General features: G+C 36.4%; 1 protein-coding gene across 1 annotated transcript in view; it reads right to left on the bottom strand.

Annotated features, from left to right (window-relative positions):
- The window catches only part of LOC128661246 (uncharacterized), a 121,714-nt gene that overhangs the window by 82,591 nt on the left and 21,634 nt on the right, over nucleotides 1-17,489 (bottom strand). Inside the window, exon 3 of the mRNA XM_053715524.1 lies at nucleotides 16,171-16,276. Coding sequence (XP_053571499.1) covers nucleotides 16,171-16,276 — 106 coding nt within the window. The remainder of the gene's footprint in view (nucleotides 1-16,170; nucleotides 16,277-17,489) is intronic.

The raw sequence follows: 17,489 nt of genomic DNA, 5'->3' as shown, positions 1-17,489 counted from the left end.
TTGTCTCCTGTTTGAAAAACAAAGTGGTGATTCAAGTTGGGTGAGTTATGGTGTCGCCGATTTATCACATTTAACTCCAAAAATATAAATAATTGCTACCAATCACATTTATACTCCCCATTAGAGTTTAATTTGCTATGAAGGATTGATATTCGCCAACAACTTCAGTGCATATTGTTTGAATTTTAAAAAACACAATGATCAAGTAACCACAAATCGTTATGTTCTTTCCAAAATTATGAATTGTATTCTATTTTCCGGCGCATTTGAGCTTTCACTTCGAGGACATGATGAACGCAATGATTCATTACATATTGGGAGACTTAAAAGGATTGTAATTTAATACTTAGTTAATATGATACTAATAATCAGCTATACTATTAACTATTTGAAATCAATTGATTAATCATTTCATATTCTGATATTACATTGCATTTAATTAGAATTCTGTAGTGATTAATTTATTGTAACAATATTTATATTTCCTTATTATCCCACTTTAATATCAATATATTTCATATTTGAAGTCATTCCTTAATAAAGTATAGGAGTATATAAAACTATATGAACATTAGGTACAAGTAATTTCATATGAAATTTTGTCTTCTATATGCTTGCATCGATTCTGAGCAAGAAAACCTTTCCAGACGTATATGTGGATTCAGACCTTCAAAAGTATTGTTAGTCCCATCATTTGTGTATCATACAAGTGATAATTACTTACTTTCCTGAAGATTGAGCATATCTGAACTAAAGTACAGAATTGTTTCTCTGTCACCCCAGAGAGGTAACATGGTCATCTTGTTTGTAGAGATCTAATCTCATTAAGCGATGAAGTAAAGAATCTTTTGAAGCTTAAACTTTAACAAATGGTCCCTTTGTATATTTTTTAGATATCCTGCCTGTGAGCTGTATTGGAGCATAGTATTTATATATAATTGATGTTACATTTCATAAAAATATATTTCATATCTGAGTACATTACTTTAATACAGTTTGAGTGCATGAAATCATATACAGTTGTATGCAAAAGTTTAGGCACCTCTGACAATTTCCATGATTTTCTGTTATAAATAATTGGCTGTTTGGATCAGTAATTTCATTTTGATCTATCAAATAAATGAAGGACACAGTAAAAATTTAGTAGTGAAATTAGGTTTATTGGATTAACAGAAAATGTGCAATATGCATCAAAACAAAATTAGACAGGTGCATACATTTGGGCACCCTTGTTATTTTGTTGATTTGAATACCTGTAACTACCTAGCACTGATTAATTGGAAGACAAAATTGGTTTGGTGAGCCCATTAAGCCTTGAACTTCATAGACAGGTGTATCCAATCATGAGAAAAGGTTTTAAGGTGGCCAATTGCAAGTTGTTCTCTATGACTCTGAAGAGTGGCAACATGGGGGCCACAAAACAACTCTCAAATGACTTGTTCAACATCATGGTTTAGAGGAAGGCTACAAAAAGCTATTGCATAGATTTAAGAGGTCATTGTCCACTGTGAGGAACATAGTGAGCATGGTGAGGATATGGAAGACCACAGGCACAGTTCTTGTTAAGGCCAGAAGTGGCAGGCCAAGTAAAATATCAGAGAGGCAAAGGCAAAGGATGGTGAGAACGGTCACAAACAGCCCACAGACCACCTCCAAAGACCTGTACTGGGAATCTTGTTGAGGGTCTCATGGATTCCACTCAATATCAGCAGATACTTGAGAATAATGTTGAGGAATCAGTCACAAACTTTAGTTGAAGTTACCCCAGGGGCTGGATATTTCAACAAGACGATGACCAAAAACACTGCTGGTTCAAATGGGTGGGGGAATTTGAGGGGCGTGACTTTCTCAAAGGGGTGTGGCTTTTAAAAGGGGCGTGGTTTTCCAAAGAGGTGTGGCTTTTTCAAAGGGGCGTGGCTTTCTCATAGGGGCGTGGTCTTGTGCACCACCATCCTAAAAATTCACCAGCCGCCACTGGCTAGACTCCCCTAAAACACCCAGCAATCTTCCACAGACCGCCTACACCTACGTCATGCCTTCCCTATACTTCACCGGGAACGCTCAGCTAACTCCACAGACCGCCTGACTAATATACACCTAGATTACGAGTTTTGTGTTAACAGGGGTGCGGTGCTAACGAGCAGTTTATGCTCACCGCTCACTTGCAGACAACACTGGTATTACAGGTTTTTAGAAACCCAGCATTAGCCGCAAAACAGTTAGCGAAGAGCAAAATTTAGCTCCACATCTCACCTCAATACCAGAGCTGCTTACGGTAGCGGTGAGCTGGCTGAACATGCTCGTGCAAGATTTCCCCATAGGAATCAATGGGGGAGAGCCGGCTGAAAAAAACCTAACACCTGCAAAAAAGCAGCGTTCAGCTCCTAACGCAGCCCCATTGTTTCCTATAGGGAAATACTTTTTATGTCTACACCTAACACCCTAACATGAACCCCGAGTCTAAACACCCCTAATCTTACACTTATTAACCCCTAATCTGCCGCCCCCGACATCGCCAACAGCTGCATTATATTATTAACCCCTAATCTGCCACTCCAGACACCGCCGCAACTTACATTATACTTATGAACCCCTAATCTGCCGCCCCCAACATCGCTGAACCCTACATTATATTTATTAACCCCTAATCTGCCGTCCCCAATGTCGCAGCAACCTAACTACATTTATTAACCCCTAATCTGCCACCCACTACAATAAAGTTATTAACCCCTAAACCTAAATCTAATCCTAACCCTAGCCCCCCTTACTTAAATATAATTTAATTAAATCTAAATAAAATAACTATCATTAACTAAATTATTCCTATTTAAAACTAAATACTTACCTATAAAATAAACCCTAAGCTAGCTACAATATAACTAATAGTTACATTGTAGCTATCTTAGGGTTTATTTTTATTTTACAGGCAACTTTGTATTTATTTTAACTAGGTACAATAGTTATTTAATAGTTATTAACTATTTAATAACTTCCTAGTTAAAATAAATGCAAATATACCTGTAAAATAAAACCTAAACTAAGTTACAATTACACCTACCACTACACTATAATTAAATAAATTACCTAAACTAAATACAATTAATTACAATTTAAAAAAATTATCTAAAGTACGAAAATCCCCCCCACTAAATTACAGAAAATAATAAAATAATTACAAGATTTTTAAACTAATTACACCTACTCTAATCCCCCTAACAAAATAAAAAAGCCCTACCCTACACTAAATTACAAATAGCCCTTAAAAGGGCCTTTTGCGGGGCATTGCCCCAAAGTAATCAGCTCTTTTACCTGTAAAAAAAAATACAATTCCCCCCCCCCAACATTAAAACCCACACAACCAACCCTACTCTAAAACCCACCCAATCCCCCCTTAAAAAAACCTAACACTAACCCCTTGAAGATCACCCTACCGTGAGATGTCTTCACCCAACCGGGCAGAAGTGGTCCTCCAGACGGGCAGAAGTCTTCATCCAAGCCGGGCAGAAGAGGTCCTCCAGAAGGGCAGAAGTCTTCATCCAGATGGCATCTTCTATCTTCATCCATCCGGCCCGGAGCGGGTCCATCTTCAAGACATCCGACGTGGAGCATCCACTTCTTCCGATGAAGGGTTAGTTGTGTGGGGGAATTGTATTTTTTTTTTTACAGGTAAAAGAGCTGATTACTTTGGGGCAATGCCATGCAAAATGCCCTTTAAATTGTAATTAATGTATTTAGTTTAGGTAATTTATTTAATTATAGTGTAGTGTTAGATGTAATTGTAACTTAGTTTAGGTTTTATTTTACAGGTAAATGTGTCTTTATTTTAACTAGGTAGTTATTAAATAGTTAATAACTATGTAATAACTATTGTACCTAGTTAAAAAAAATACAAAGTTGCCTGTAAAATAAAAATAAACCCTAAGATAGCTACAATGTAACTATTAGTTATATTGTAGCTAGCTTAGGGTTTATTTTATAGGTAAGTATTTAGTTTTAAATAGGAATAATTTAGGTAATTGTAGTCATTTTATTTATATTTATTGTAATTATATTTAAGTTAGGGAGGGTTAGGGTTAGGGTTAGACTTAGATTTAGGGGTTAATACATTTAATATAGTGGCAGCGACGTTGGGGACGGCAGATTAAGGGTTAATAAATGTAAGTAGGTGTCGGGGATGTTAGGGCCGGCAGATTAGGGGTTAATAATATTTATCTAGTGTTTGCAATGTGGGAGTGCGGCAGTTTAGGGGTTAATATGTTTATTATAGTGGCAGCGATGTCCGGTTCGGCAGATTAGGGGTTAAAAAATGTATTTTAGTGTTTGCAATGTGGTGGGGCCTCGGTTTAGGGGTTAATAGGTAGTTTATGGGTGTCAGTGTACTTTTTAGCACTTTAGTTAAGAGTTTTATGCTACGGCGTAGTGTAAAACTCTTAACTACTGACTTTTAAATGCGGTACCAGGCTTTACAGGAGAGGGTCTACCGCTCACTTTTTGGCAGACTCGTAATACCAACGCTATGCAAGTCCCATTAAAAATATAGGATACGCAATTGACGTAAGTGGATTTGTGGTATTTCCGAGTCTGGCCAAAAAAGTGAACGGTACACCTGTACCTGCAAGACTTGTAATACCAGCGGGCGTTAAAAAGCAGTGTTGGGACCTCTCAACGCTGCTTTTTAACCCTAACGCAAAACCCGTAATCTAGATGAAAGTAAACAAAAAAAAACTTTACTTATTGTAACTATAAGAGCTATGTCGCTAAATTTATATCCAATGTTAAAATTATGTGCATTGTCATATATAAAGCTTATAATAAAAAATAATAAAAAATAACTACATTTTAAATTAAATACAATGCTTAAAATGATATGCATTGTCATGTATAATGCATAAATATTTTAAAATGTAATACTAAAATAAACTATTAACCCCTTAAGTGCCCTCACCCCCATGCAACCGACAGCATTAACCCTGAATTTGCCATAACCTAAAGACCTAACCGCCCCTAACCTATTAACCCCAAAGGGCATTTGGTTGGGCATTGCCCTTAGAAGGGCATTTGATAAGGGAGTGTCCACAGCTCTTTTGCTGCACAAAAAAAACCCTAATCTAAAAAAAGATTGCCCTGAAAAGGGCATTTAGTTGGTCAGTGTTTTAGCTCTTTTAGCGAAAAAAAAATCCTAAGCTAAAAAAAACCTAAAAGGGAAAAAAAACTATTTTTATAAATAAAAAGCCCACACTTCCATGGCTATCCTCTCCTATGTTCATGCTGGAGATCCTCCAGGACTGTCCTCTCCTATCTTCATGCCGGAGATCCTCCAGGGCTGACCTCTTCTATCTTCATGCTGACTATCCTCCAATGCTGCCCTCTCCTATCTTCATGCCGGAGATCCTCCAGGGCTGTCCTCTTCTATCTTCATGTCGGTAATCCTCTAGAGCTGTCCTCTTCTATCTTCATGTTGGCGATCCTCCAGGGCTGTCCTCTTCTATCTTCATGTCGGTAATCCTCTAGAGCTGTCCTCTTCTATCTTCATGCTGACTATCCTCCAATGCTGCCCTCTCCTATCTTCATGCCGGAGATCCTCCAGGGCTGTCCTCTTCTATCTTCATGTCGGTAATCCTCTAGAGCTGTCCTCTTCTATCTTCATGTTGGCGATCCTCCAGGGCTTTCCTCTTCTATCTTCATGCCAGCGATCCTCCAGGGCTGTCCTCTCCTATCTTCATGCTATAAATCCTCTAGAGCTGTCCTCTTCTATCTTAATGTCGGTGATCCTCTAGAGCTGTCCTCTTCTATCTTCATGTTGACAATCCTCCAGGGCTTTCCTCTTCTATCTTCATGCCAGCGATCATCCATCTAGGGCTGTCCTCTCCTATCTTAGTTCTGGCGATCCTCCATGGCTGTCCTCTTCTATCTTCATGCCAGTGATCCTCCAGTAAATTGGGTTTAGTATCCCTTTAATATCTCCTTACTTAAAAAATGAATATAAAGTTATATAAATCCTCCATTTTAGGAATGCAAAGAAAAACATATATAAAATAATCTGTAATTATTAACTTAATTAGTTGCAAAAGTAAAAGAAAATCATACATTAATTCAGTTTTTCATATTCAGTGTCATTACTTTGGCATTTAGTTATTCTCAGCAGATAATATACAGTATTTTATTCAAACAGACACACTACAAATCACCTTATTTTTTCAGCTCATAGCTAAAGCCCATTACACCCCTTGGAACCATATCCTTCCAGGTCAGTTGGCCCTCTGCCGAGACAGGGCCATCAAACTGGACCAGAGCTGTCTGCAATCTCCCCTTGATCTGAGCTTCTACTGCAGCTCTTATCGCCCGGACATCTTCAGCCGAAGAGTTGGTCCTGAAGAAAACTAGTGTCTATTATCCTTATTTCTGGCACTCTTTCATGGATGAGGCTGCCACATGAATGCTGGTGTGATCACCCTCAATGAGTTCTGCTGTTCACTGGTTCCTGTTCGCTGTTTTTGGCTTATGCAGTATAATGGACAATGTCTCTGTAAAGGTCACAGTGGTGGTTTTGAACTGCTCCATAAGGAGGAAGCAGATCACACTGATGCAAGCCAATTGTAGTGGGTCTCGGTACCCCGGACCGTATATGATAGCTAAAGTCAGCTTCCTCCTGACAAACACTGACTCATGAATCTCCACTTGATACTGGCTGCTATTAGAATAACAGCTGCTGCAAGTTGTTATAGCTACCCACAAGAACATTAGCTGAGCCTGATTGCTTGAGGTTCAAATATGAACTCTATTGCACAGAAACACAGGTTTTATACATTTCCAAAAAGGGAGGGCAGTCACCATATGATCAATAGAAATAAATATCATACAATGGGGAAAAACATCTGACAATGGTTAGTTAATGAAGGGAAGTTGATACAAGACTCTAATCACATCCTGGCTTACAAAAGAACCATGGATGACTCACCCAATGACAGAAAGACACTTCACACCTAGACTGGAAATGCAAACACATGTACACATTATAGCAGGAGGCCCCAGTATCCCCTCAAAATCCAGAGTCCATAGTCGGGGAGGGGGCTTGCCTGCAGTCCTCTCCATGTACAAAAGTAACGGAGGCTTCCGTTACAATTATGTTGTTTGTCGTTTCCAAATGTTTGTAGACAAAACAGCTGCATTTAGGAAAACACGTAACACATAACTCATATTCCTTCCATAGGGATACAAGAAGGTCCAATGTTTAATGTATCATTTCAAAATAAATTCTAGTGTTTAAATGGTTAAACCTTCATTCTATTAGGATAGCATCAATATCTTGAACCTTTTAGGCTAAGAGCCCGAGGGGAATTATAAAAAAAGGATCTATCCCTGCGAGATGTCTCCCCTAGAATGTAATGGAGCTTTGCTAAAGAGAGTGAACTCAGCAGGAAGCAGGGAGATATATTAATAATTAAATACAGCTGCCAATAAAATTCAGCGCAAAGTATCTTACAATGGGACAATGGGTAAACTACATATACAGAATGCTTATTTAGCTACGGGATTTTTTTATGTCTGCAGTATAATATGCGGAAAGACCAGAAAATTTAGACCATACATATTGGCTGGGATCCTCAAACAGAACTCGCCAAGTTTTCCTACCTTTTTCTTGTTCTTTATTGGCTTTATAATTAGAATATCGAGTTATATAGGAGTAATCTTGGGACCTTGTTTCTATTGAGTATGTTCTGAGGATATGAGCAAGTATTTGAAAATGACTGTATTTGTGATCTAAAATTCAAATAGTTTGTTTATTTCTTTCACACTATATGGAAGCAAAATCTTTGCAACAAAATTAAAGGGACACTGAATCCACATTTTTTCTTTCATGATTTAGATAGAGCATGCACATTTAAGCAACTTTCTAATTTACTCCTATTATCAAATTTTCTTCGTTCTCTTGCTATCTTTATTTGAAAAAGAAGGCATCTAAGCTTTTTTTGGTTCAGGACCATGGAAAGCACTTGTTTATTGGTGGGTGAATTTATCCACCAATCAGCAAGAACAACACAGTGTGTTCACCAAAAATGGGCCGGCATCTAAACTTACATTCTTGCATTTCAAATAAAGATACCAAGAGAATGAAGAAAAATTGATAGTAGGAGTAAATTAGAAAGTTGCTTACAATTGCATGCTCTATCTGAATCACAAAATAAAAAAATTGGGTTTAGTGTCCCTTTAAGTATTGGCTTCCTTAATATTTACCTTATATGATGTGTGTACATACAGCATTTTCTTCACTTAACAAATACTATTAATTCATGATGTGTGTAATAAACACTTTTCTATAATTTTAATAAAAATGTCTAGATGCTTCTGTTCCCCAATGTTTATTGAACTATAATTTACTGCATAAATCTACTGTATATAATTTACTGTATAAATTTACTGTATATAATTTTCTGTATAAATTTACTGTATATAATTTTCTGAATACATTTACTGAATATGATTTACTGCATACATTTACAGTATATGATTTACTGAATACATGCATTGTAGATAATTTACTGTATACATTTACTTTATATAATTTACTGTATATAATGTACTGTATATAAATTACTAAATACATTTTATTGTAAAAAATTTCCTTTATAAATTACTGTGTATTTAGGTATGTGTACCAAGCGCTAAAGTTTATAAAAAGGCCTTAAGCTTACTAACAGATTAGCCTCCTAGCAGGCTAAATAGTAGGTAACAGAATAGGGGGCGATAGTAAGCGCTGAATAGCTTAAAAGGCTGGAAACTAAATTCTGGCGAATAATTTATTCCATATACATTCAAATTAAAATCACAGATAAAATGTTAAAACACAATGTTCATATATAAATACAGTAAAATTCTGTTCATGGATCCATGAAATATTCCAGGAGTTTTGTACCTGGCTACTTTAGTTATACAAAACCTTGAATGTAGCTATCTTCAAAGTTCTTATGTGTGTTTAGGATAGATTAATAAGTCGGTTACCTGACTTTGGCGTTCTAGATATGGTTCTATTGTCAGTGGATGAAAAAAATGTGTGGACTGTGGTTCAGATCAGACCAATGTGATGTGCAACAATAAACAATAAACAATATATCAACTTTCAAATAAACATTAAAATCTCAGCACATGATGGTGTAAAAACATTTGTTCAAACTTCAATACAAAATTCAAAAAATAATGCAATAATCAAAGGCGTGTGAGATCCGTTACCGGACCAAGTGGAGGAGGGGCTGTGAAAGAACGTGACGTTGATGCAAAAAGTAGGTGTTTAACCCCAGAGAAATGTGAATCCACACTAGCGCTAGTGAAAAAAATTTCAAAAAGAAAAAAACATATAAAAAATATATATAAAAATAAAGAAATATAGAAATATATATATATATATATATATATATAGTTCAATGTAGATCAATCTTGAACAGATGAAAATAATGTGTATCTTCAAAAATAAATGAATAATCCCCTTGAAAAATAAAACAAAATTATCCACAATCCAAAAGTGTAAAATTACGTAAAACAAATATAAATTTTGATGGGCAAAAGTCTTAATTGGCAGAGATTCTATATAGGTGCTCCAAAACACAGAGCCGCTTCAGCACCCTAGGTGCCAGATCCGGAGGTGGTAGTTACCAACTGGTAAGTGATATTGTTAGTGTCTATGATGGAAGTCCATATAGTATATATAGAAATGTTGTTCATAAAGTCAATATCACAAAAATATAAAAATATAAAAAGATGAAAAGCCTGAAAGAGAAAAAAAGAAACAATAGTGCAACACTGTATATAAGGGACAATAGTGGTATAAGAATCAAGCTCACCAGTATGTCTGTCAACGCGTTTCGGCCACGATTTGGCCTTTCTCAAGTCTTGATTCTTATACCACTATTGTCCCTTATATACAGTGTTGCACTATTGTTTCTTTTTTTCTCTTTCAGGCTTTTCATCATTTTATATTTCTTTCATGTAATTAGCAAGAGTCCATGAGCTAGTGACGTATGGGATATACATTCCTACCAGGAGGGGCAAAGTTTCCCAAACCTTAAAATGCCTATAAATACACCCCTCACCACACCCACAATTCAGTTTTACAAACTTTGCCTCCGATGGAGGTGGTGAAGTAAGTTTGTGCTAGATTCTACGTTGATATGCGCTCCGCAGCAAGTTGGAGCCCGGTTTTCCTCTCAGCGTGCAGTGAATGTCAGAGGGATGCGAGGAGAGTATTGCCTATTTGAATGCAGTGATCTCCTTCTACGGGGTCTATTTCATAGGTTCTCTGTTATCGGTCGTAGAGATTCATCTCTTACCTCCCTTTTCAGATCGACGATATACTCTTATATATAACATTACCTCTGCTGATTCTCGTTTCAGTACTGGTTTGGCTTTCTACAAACATGTAGATGAGTGTCCTGGGCTAAGTAAATCTTATTTTCTGTGACACTCTAAAGCTATGGTTGGGCACTTTGTTTATAAAGTTCTAAATATATGTATTCAAACATTTATTTGCCTTGACTCAGAATGTTCAACTTTCCTTATTTTTCAGACAGTCAGTTTCATATTTGGGATAATGCATTTGAATTATTCATTTTTTCTTACCTTCAAAAATTTGACTCTTTTTTCCCTGTGGGCTGTTAGGCTCGCGGGGGCTGAAAATGCTTCATTTTATTGCGTCATTCTTGGCGCGGATTTTTTTGGCGCAAAAATTATTTTCCGTTTCCGGCGTCATACGTGTCGCCGGAAGTTGCGTCATTTTTTTTTACTTTATTTTGCGCCAAAAATGTCGGCTTTCCGGATGTGGCGTCATTTTTGGCGCCAAAAGGCATTTCGGCGCCAAATAATGTGGGCGTCTTGTTTGGCGCTAAAAAAATATGGGCGTCGCTTTTGTCTCCACATTATTTAAGTCTCATTATTTATTGCTTCTGGTTGCTAGAAGCTTGTTCACTGGCATTTTTTTCCCATTCCTGAAACTGTCATTTAAGGATTTTGATCAATTTGCTTTATATGTTGTTTTTTCTATTACATATTGCAAGATGTTCCACGTTGCAACTGAGTCAGAAGTTACTTGAGGAAAATCACTGCCCGGGGCTGGAGCTACCAAGCTAAGTGTATCTGCTATAAATTTTTGGTACCTGTTTCTCCAGCTGTTGTTTGTATTGCATGTCATGACAAACTTATTAATGCAGATAAAATTTCCTTTAGTACTGTTATATTACCTGTTGCTGTTCCGTCAACATTTAATTTTCAGAGTGTTCCTGATAAACATAAGAGATTTTATTTTTTAAATCCATTTAGAAGGCTATGTCTGTTATTTCTCCTTCTAGTTTACATAAAAGTCTTTTAAAACTTCTCTTTTTTTCAGATGAATTTTTAAATGAACATCATCGTTCTGATACTGATAATGGTTCTTCTGGTTCAGAAGTTTCTGTCTCAGAGGTTGATGCTGTTAAATCTTTTTATTTGTTCAAGATGGAATTTATTCGTTCTTTATTTAAAGACGTATTAATTGCTTTAGATATAGAGGATTCTGGTCCTCTTGATACTAAATCTAAACGTTTAAATAGGGTTTTTTAAATCTCCTGTATTTATTCCAGAAGTGTTTAATCTCCCTGATGCTTTTTCTGAAGTAATTTCCAGGGAATGGAATAATTTGGGTAATTCTTTTACTCCTTCTAAACGTTTAAGCAATTATATTCTGTGCCATCTGACAGATTAGAGTTTTTTGGGACAAAATCCCTAAGGTTTGGGGCTGTCTCTATTCCTGCTAAAATGTACTACTATTCTTATGGCAGATAGTACTAAATTTAAGGATCCTTTAGATAAGAAAATTGAATCCTTTCTAAGAAAAGTTTACTTATGTTTAGGTAATCTTCTTAGACCTGCTATATTTTTACCGGATGTTGCTGCAGCTTCATCTTTTTGGTTAGAAGTTTTAGCGCAACAAGTATCAGTTCATAATTTTATGGCATTATTTTTATTCTATAACATGCTAATAATTTTATTGGTGATACCATCTTTTGATATCATTTGAGTTGATGTCAGGTATATGTCTCTAGCTATTTTAGCTAGAAAAGCTTTATGGATTTAACTTGGAATGCTGATACGTCTTCTAAAGTTAACTTTGTTTTTCCCTTTCTTTCCAGGGTAATAATCATTTTTTCGTTCTTTTTCTCATAATAAGGAGCAAAAGCCTGATCCTTCATCCTCAGCTTGTCGAAACCTTCAGTCACAATCATTCCCTTCGGTAACCTTATGCATGGAAATTCTAGGTCTTATGACTGCTGCATTGGACGCAATCCCCTTTGCTTGTTTTTCACATGCGACCTCTTCAGCTCTGTATGCTGAATCAATGGTGCAAGGATTACACAAAGATATCTCAATTTATATCTTTAAAACCGATTGTTCGACACTCTCTAACGTGGTGGACAGATCACCATCGTTTAATTCAGGGGGCTTCTTTTGTGCTTCCGACCTGGACTGTAATTTCAACAGATACAAGTCTCACAGGTTGGGGAGCTGTGTGGGGATCTCTGTCGGCACAAGGAGTTTGGGAATCTCAGGAGGTGAGTTTACCGATAAATATTTTGGAACTCCGTGCAATTTTCAGAGCTCTTCAGTTTTGGCCTCTTCTGTAGAGAGAATCGTTCATTTGTTTTCAGACAGACAATGTCACAACTGTGGCATACATCATCAAGGAGCAACTCACAGTCCTCTGGCTATGAAAGAAGTATCTCGAATTTTTTTGGTTTGGGCGGATTCCAGCTCCTGTCTAATCTCTGCGGTTCATATCCCAGGTGTAGACAATTGGGAAGCGGTTTATCTAAGTCGCCAAACGTTGCATCCGGGCGAATGGTTTCTTCACCCAGAGGTATTTCTTCAGGTTGTTCAAATGTGGGAACTTCCAGAAATAGATCTGATGGCGTCTCATCTAATCAAGAAACTTCCCAGATATCTGTCCAGATCCCGGGATCCTTAGGCGGAGGCAGTGGATGCATTATCACTTCCTTGGAAGTATCATCCTGTCTATATCTTTCCGCCTCTAGTTCTTCTTCCAAGAGTAATCTCCAAGATTCTGAAGGAATGCTCGTTTGTTCTGCTGGTAGCTCCGGCATGGTTTGGTATGCGGATCTTGTCCGGATGGCCTCTTGCCAGCCGTGGACTCTTCCGTTAAGACCAGACCTTCTGTCGCAAGGTCCTTTTTTCCATCAGGATCTCAAATCCTTAAATTTTAAGGTATGGAGATTGAACGCTTGATTCTTGGTCAAAGAGGTTTCTCTGACTCTGTGATTAATACTATGTTTCAGGCTCGTAAATCTGTATCTAGAGAGATATATTATAGAGTCTGGAAGACTTATATTTTTTGGTGTCTTTCTCATCTTTTTTCTTGGCATTCTTTTAGAATACCGAGAATTTTACAGTTTCTTCAGGATGGTTTAGATAAGGGTTTGTCTGCAAGTTCCTTGAAAGGACAAATCTCTGCTCTTTCTGTTCTTTTTCACAGAAAGATTGCTATTCTTCCTGATATTTATTGTTTTATACAAGCTTTGGTTCGTATAAAACCTGTCATTAAGTCAATTTCTCCTCCTTGGAGTTTGAATTTGGTTCTGGGAGCTCTTCAAGCTCCTCCCTTTGAACCTATGCATTCATTGGTCATTAAATTACTTTCTTGGAAAGTTTTGTTCCTTTTGGCCATCTCTTCTGCCAGAAGAGTTTCTGATTTATCTGCTCTTTCTTGTGAGTCTCCTTTTCTGATTTTTCATCAGGATGAGGTGGTGTTGCGAACTTCTTTTGAATTTTTACCTAAAGTTGTGAATTCCAACAACTTTAGTAGAGAAATTGTGGTTCCTTCATTATGTCCTAATCCTAAGAATTCTAAGGAGAAATCATTGCATTCTTTGGATGTTGTTAGAGCTTTGAAATATTATGTTGAAGCTACTAAGTCTTTCCGAAAGACTTCTAGTTTATTTGTTCTCTTTTCCGGTTCTAGAAAAGGCCAGAAAGCTTCTGCCATTTCTTTGGCATCTTGGTTGAAATCTTTAATTCATCTTGCCTATGTTGAGTCGGGTAAAACTCCGCCTCAGAGGATTACAGCTCATTCTACCAGGTCAGTTTCTACTTCCTGGGCGTTTAGGAATGAAGCTTCGGTTGATCACATTTGCAAAGTTGCAACTTGGTCCTCTTTGCATATTTTTACTAAATTCTACCATTTTGATGTATTTTCTTCTTCTGAAGCAGTTTTTGGTAGAAAAGTATTTCAGGCAGCAGTTTCAGTCTGAATCTTCTGCTTATGTTTTTTATTAAACTTTATTTTGGGTGTGGATTATTTTCAGCAGGAATTGGCTGTCTTTATTTTATCCCTCCCTCTCTAGTGACTCTTGTGTGGAAAGATCCACATCTTGGGTAGTCATTATCCCATACGTCACTAGCTCATGGACTCTTGCTAATTACATGAAAGAAAACATAATTTATGTAAGAACGTACCTGATAAATTCATTTCTTTCATATTAGCAAGAGTCCATGAGGCCCACCCCTTTTTTGTGGTGGTTATGATTTTTTTGTATAAAGCACAATTATTCCAATTCCTTATTTTATATGCTTTCGCACTTTTTTATCACCCCACTTCTTGGCTATTCGTTAAACTGAATTGTGGGTGTGGTGAGGGGTGTATTTATAGGCATTTTAAGGTTTGGGAAACTTTGCCCCTCCTGGTAGGAATGTATATCCCATACGTCACTAGCTCATGGACTCTTGCTAATATGAAAGAAATTAATTTATCAGGTAAGTTCTTACATAAATTATGTTTTTTATATTTTTGTGATATTGACTTTATGAACAACATTTCTATATATACTATATGGACTTCCATCATAGACACTAACAATATCACTTACCAGTTGGTAACTACCACCTCCGGATCTGGCACCTAGGGTGCTGAAGCGGCTCTGTGTTTTGGAGCACCTATATAGAATCTCTGCCAATTAAGACTTTTGCCCATCAAAATTTATATTTGTTTTACGTAATTTTACACTTTTGGATTGCAGATAATTTTGTTTTATTTTTCAAGGGGATTATTCATTTATTTTTGAAGATACACATTATTTTCATCTGTCTCACATTTTTTCATCTGTTCAAGATTGATCTACATTGAACTATATATATATTTTTCTATATTTCTTTATTTTTATATATATTTTTTATATATTTTTTTCTTTTTGAATTTTTTTTCACTAGCGCTAGTGTGGATTCACATTTCTCTGGGGTTAAACACCTACTTTTTGCATCAACGTCACGTTCTTTCACAGCCCCTCCTCCACTTGGTCCGGTAACGGATCTCACACGCCTTTGATTATTGCATTATTTTTTGAATTTTGTATTGAAGTTTGAACGAATGCTTTTACACCATCATGTGCTGAGATTTTAATGTTTATTTGAAAGTTGATATATTGTTTATTGCTTATTGTTGCACATCACATTGGTCTGATCTGAACCACAGTCCACACATTTTTTTCATCCACTGACAATAGAACCATATCTAGAACGCCAAAGTCAGGTAACCGACTTATTAATCTATCCTAAACACACATAAGAACTTTGAAGATAGCTACATTCAAGGTTTTGTATAACTAAAGTAGCCAGGTACAAAACTCCTGGAATATTTCATGGATCCATGAACAGAATTTTACTGTATTTATATATGAACATTGTGTTTTAACATTTTATCTGTGATTTTAATTTGAATGTATATGGAATAAATTATTCGCCAGAATTTAGTTTCCAGCCTTTTAAGCTATTCAGCGCTTACTATCGCCCCTATTCTCTAAATTACTGTGTATATTAACAGTAAATAGTTTACTGGATAAATTTACTGTATATAATTTACTGTATATAATTTACTGTAAACATTTACTGTATAAAATTTACTGAATACATTTACTGTATATAATTTACTGAATAAATTTACAGTATAAAATTTACTGAATACATTTACTGTATATTATTTACAGAATATATTTATTGTATATAATTTACTGTATAAATTTACAGTATATAATTTACTGAATAAATTTACAGTATAAAATTTACTGAATACATTTACTTTATATAATTTACTGAATAAATTTACATTATATAGTTTACTTTATAATGTCAGCGAATTACCTGGGATAAGTTTGTCTTCCCGGCAGTCATACAACATCCCAAGGGAAAATGGGCGACCTAAGCAAGACATTTCTGTGGTTGATTCATCTGCTCTAGGATCCATCACCTGTAAAAATAGCAAAAACACACACATGTGACATAAAACTCAAGTTTTTTTTAATTGTACAGCATTTCACTGATAAAAAAGACAAATATGGCTATTTAGAGGCACACTCAGGTTAAATTAAATTTTCATGATTCAGATACAGCATGTAATTTTAAACAACTTTCCAATTTACTTCCATTAAAAAAAATGTGCACAGTCTTTTATATTTACACTTTTTGAGTCACCAGATCCTACTGAGCATGTGCAAGAATTCAGACTATACGTATATGCATTTGTGATTGGCTGATTGCTATCACATGGTACAAGGGGAGTGGAAATATACATAACTTTAAAATTTGTTATAAAAAATTCTACTACTCATTTGAAGTTTAGACGAAGTGCTATTGCATTGTCTTGTTATCTTGCATTTGTTGATTATGCAAATCTAATGTGTTGACTGGTCCTTTAAGGGAGTTTAACCCTTTCCCGCTGTTAGGAAATTCTATGCCGCCCCAACCGCGTTGGGCTTTAGCGCAGTTAAGATGGCATAGAACGTCCTAACAGTTTCTGTTTTCTGTTCCCCCTCCATTGCCTCCTGCTTGCTGGATCTGGTCGGGGGATGTCCCTAGCACCTCAGGCAGTCCCCTAGGATCCAATCAGCACTCAGGAGGTGCATCGATCTGCCCCTGCCACAATGTAACAGCCAATGAATGGGATTATTGGCTGTTACAAGTGTATCTACTTCCTGTCTTCCCTGTGAGGGAGAGAGGAAGTCAGATCAGCGTGTGTGTGTGTGCTTTAAAATAATAATAATAAAAAAAAATATATATATATATATATATATACAGTATATATTTGTGATGCTGATCACAGAGCTGCTACTGTGATCAGCCTATTTGCACTGGGATAAGCCTGTTAGGGTTTTGATCAGTGCTGATCAAAAATTTGATAAAAAATATTGGGGTTTATGTTTGGGCACCTTTAGTTACTTTTAACCACTTTACTGCCCTCGCTTGCTGTTCCCAATCACCGCTCTTCCCCAGTGCTTTCCTTTTTTTTTTTTTTCTTTTTTTTTTTAGTTTTCTGAGGGAATAGAGTGGGTAGTAATTGGGGTGGTGACGTGGGATTTTAGGGGTGGTGAAGTGGGAATTAGTGTTAGAAATAAAATAAAAAAAAATTATGGCTGTGCGCTGTTCAGCAGAAGAGGCTTATGCCATTCTTGCCGAAGATTCAG

This window comes from Bombina bombina, chromosome 5, assembly GCF_027579735.1.
Source record: "Bombina bombina isolate aBomBom1 chromosome 5, aBomBom1.pri, whole genome shotgun sequence".
Classification (NCBI taxonomy): domain Eukaryota; kingdom Metazoa; phylum Chordata; class Amphibia; order Anura; family Bombinatoridae; genus Bombina; species Bombina bombina.
This window is presented reverse-complemented; position numbering and strand designations above follow the sequence as displayed.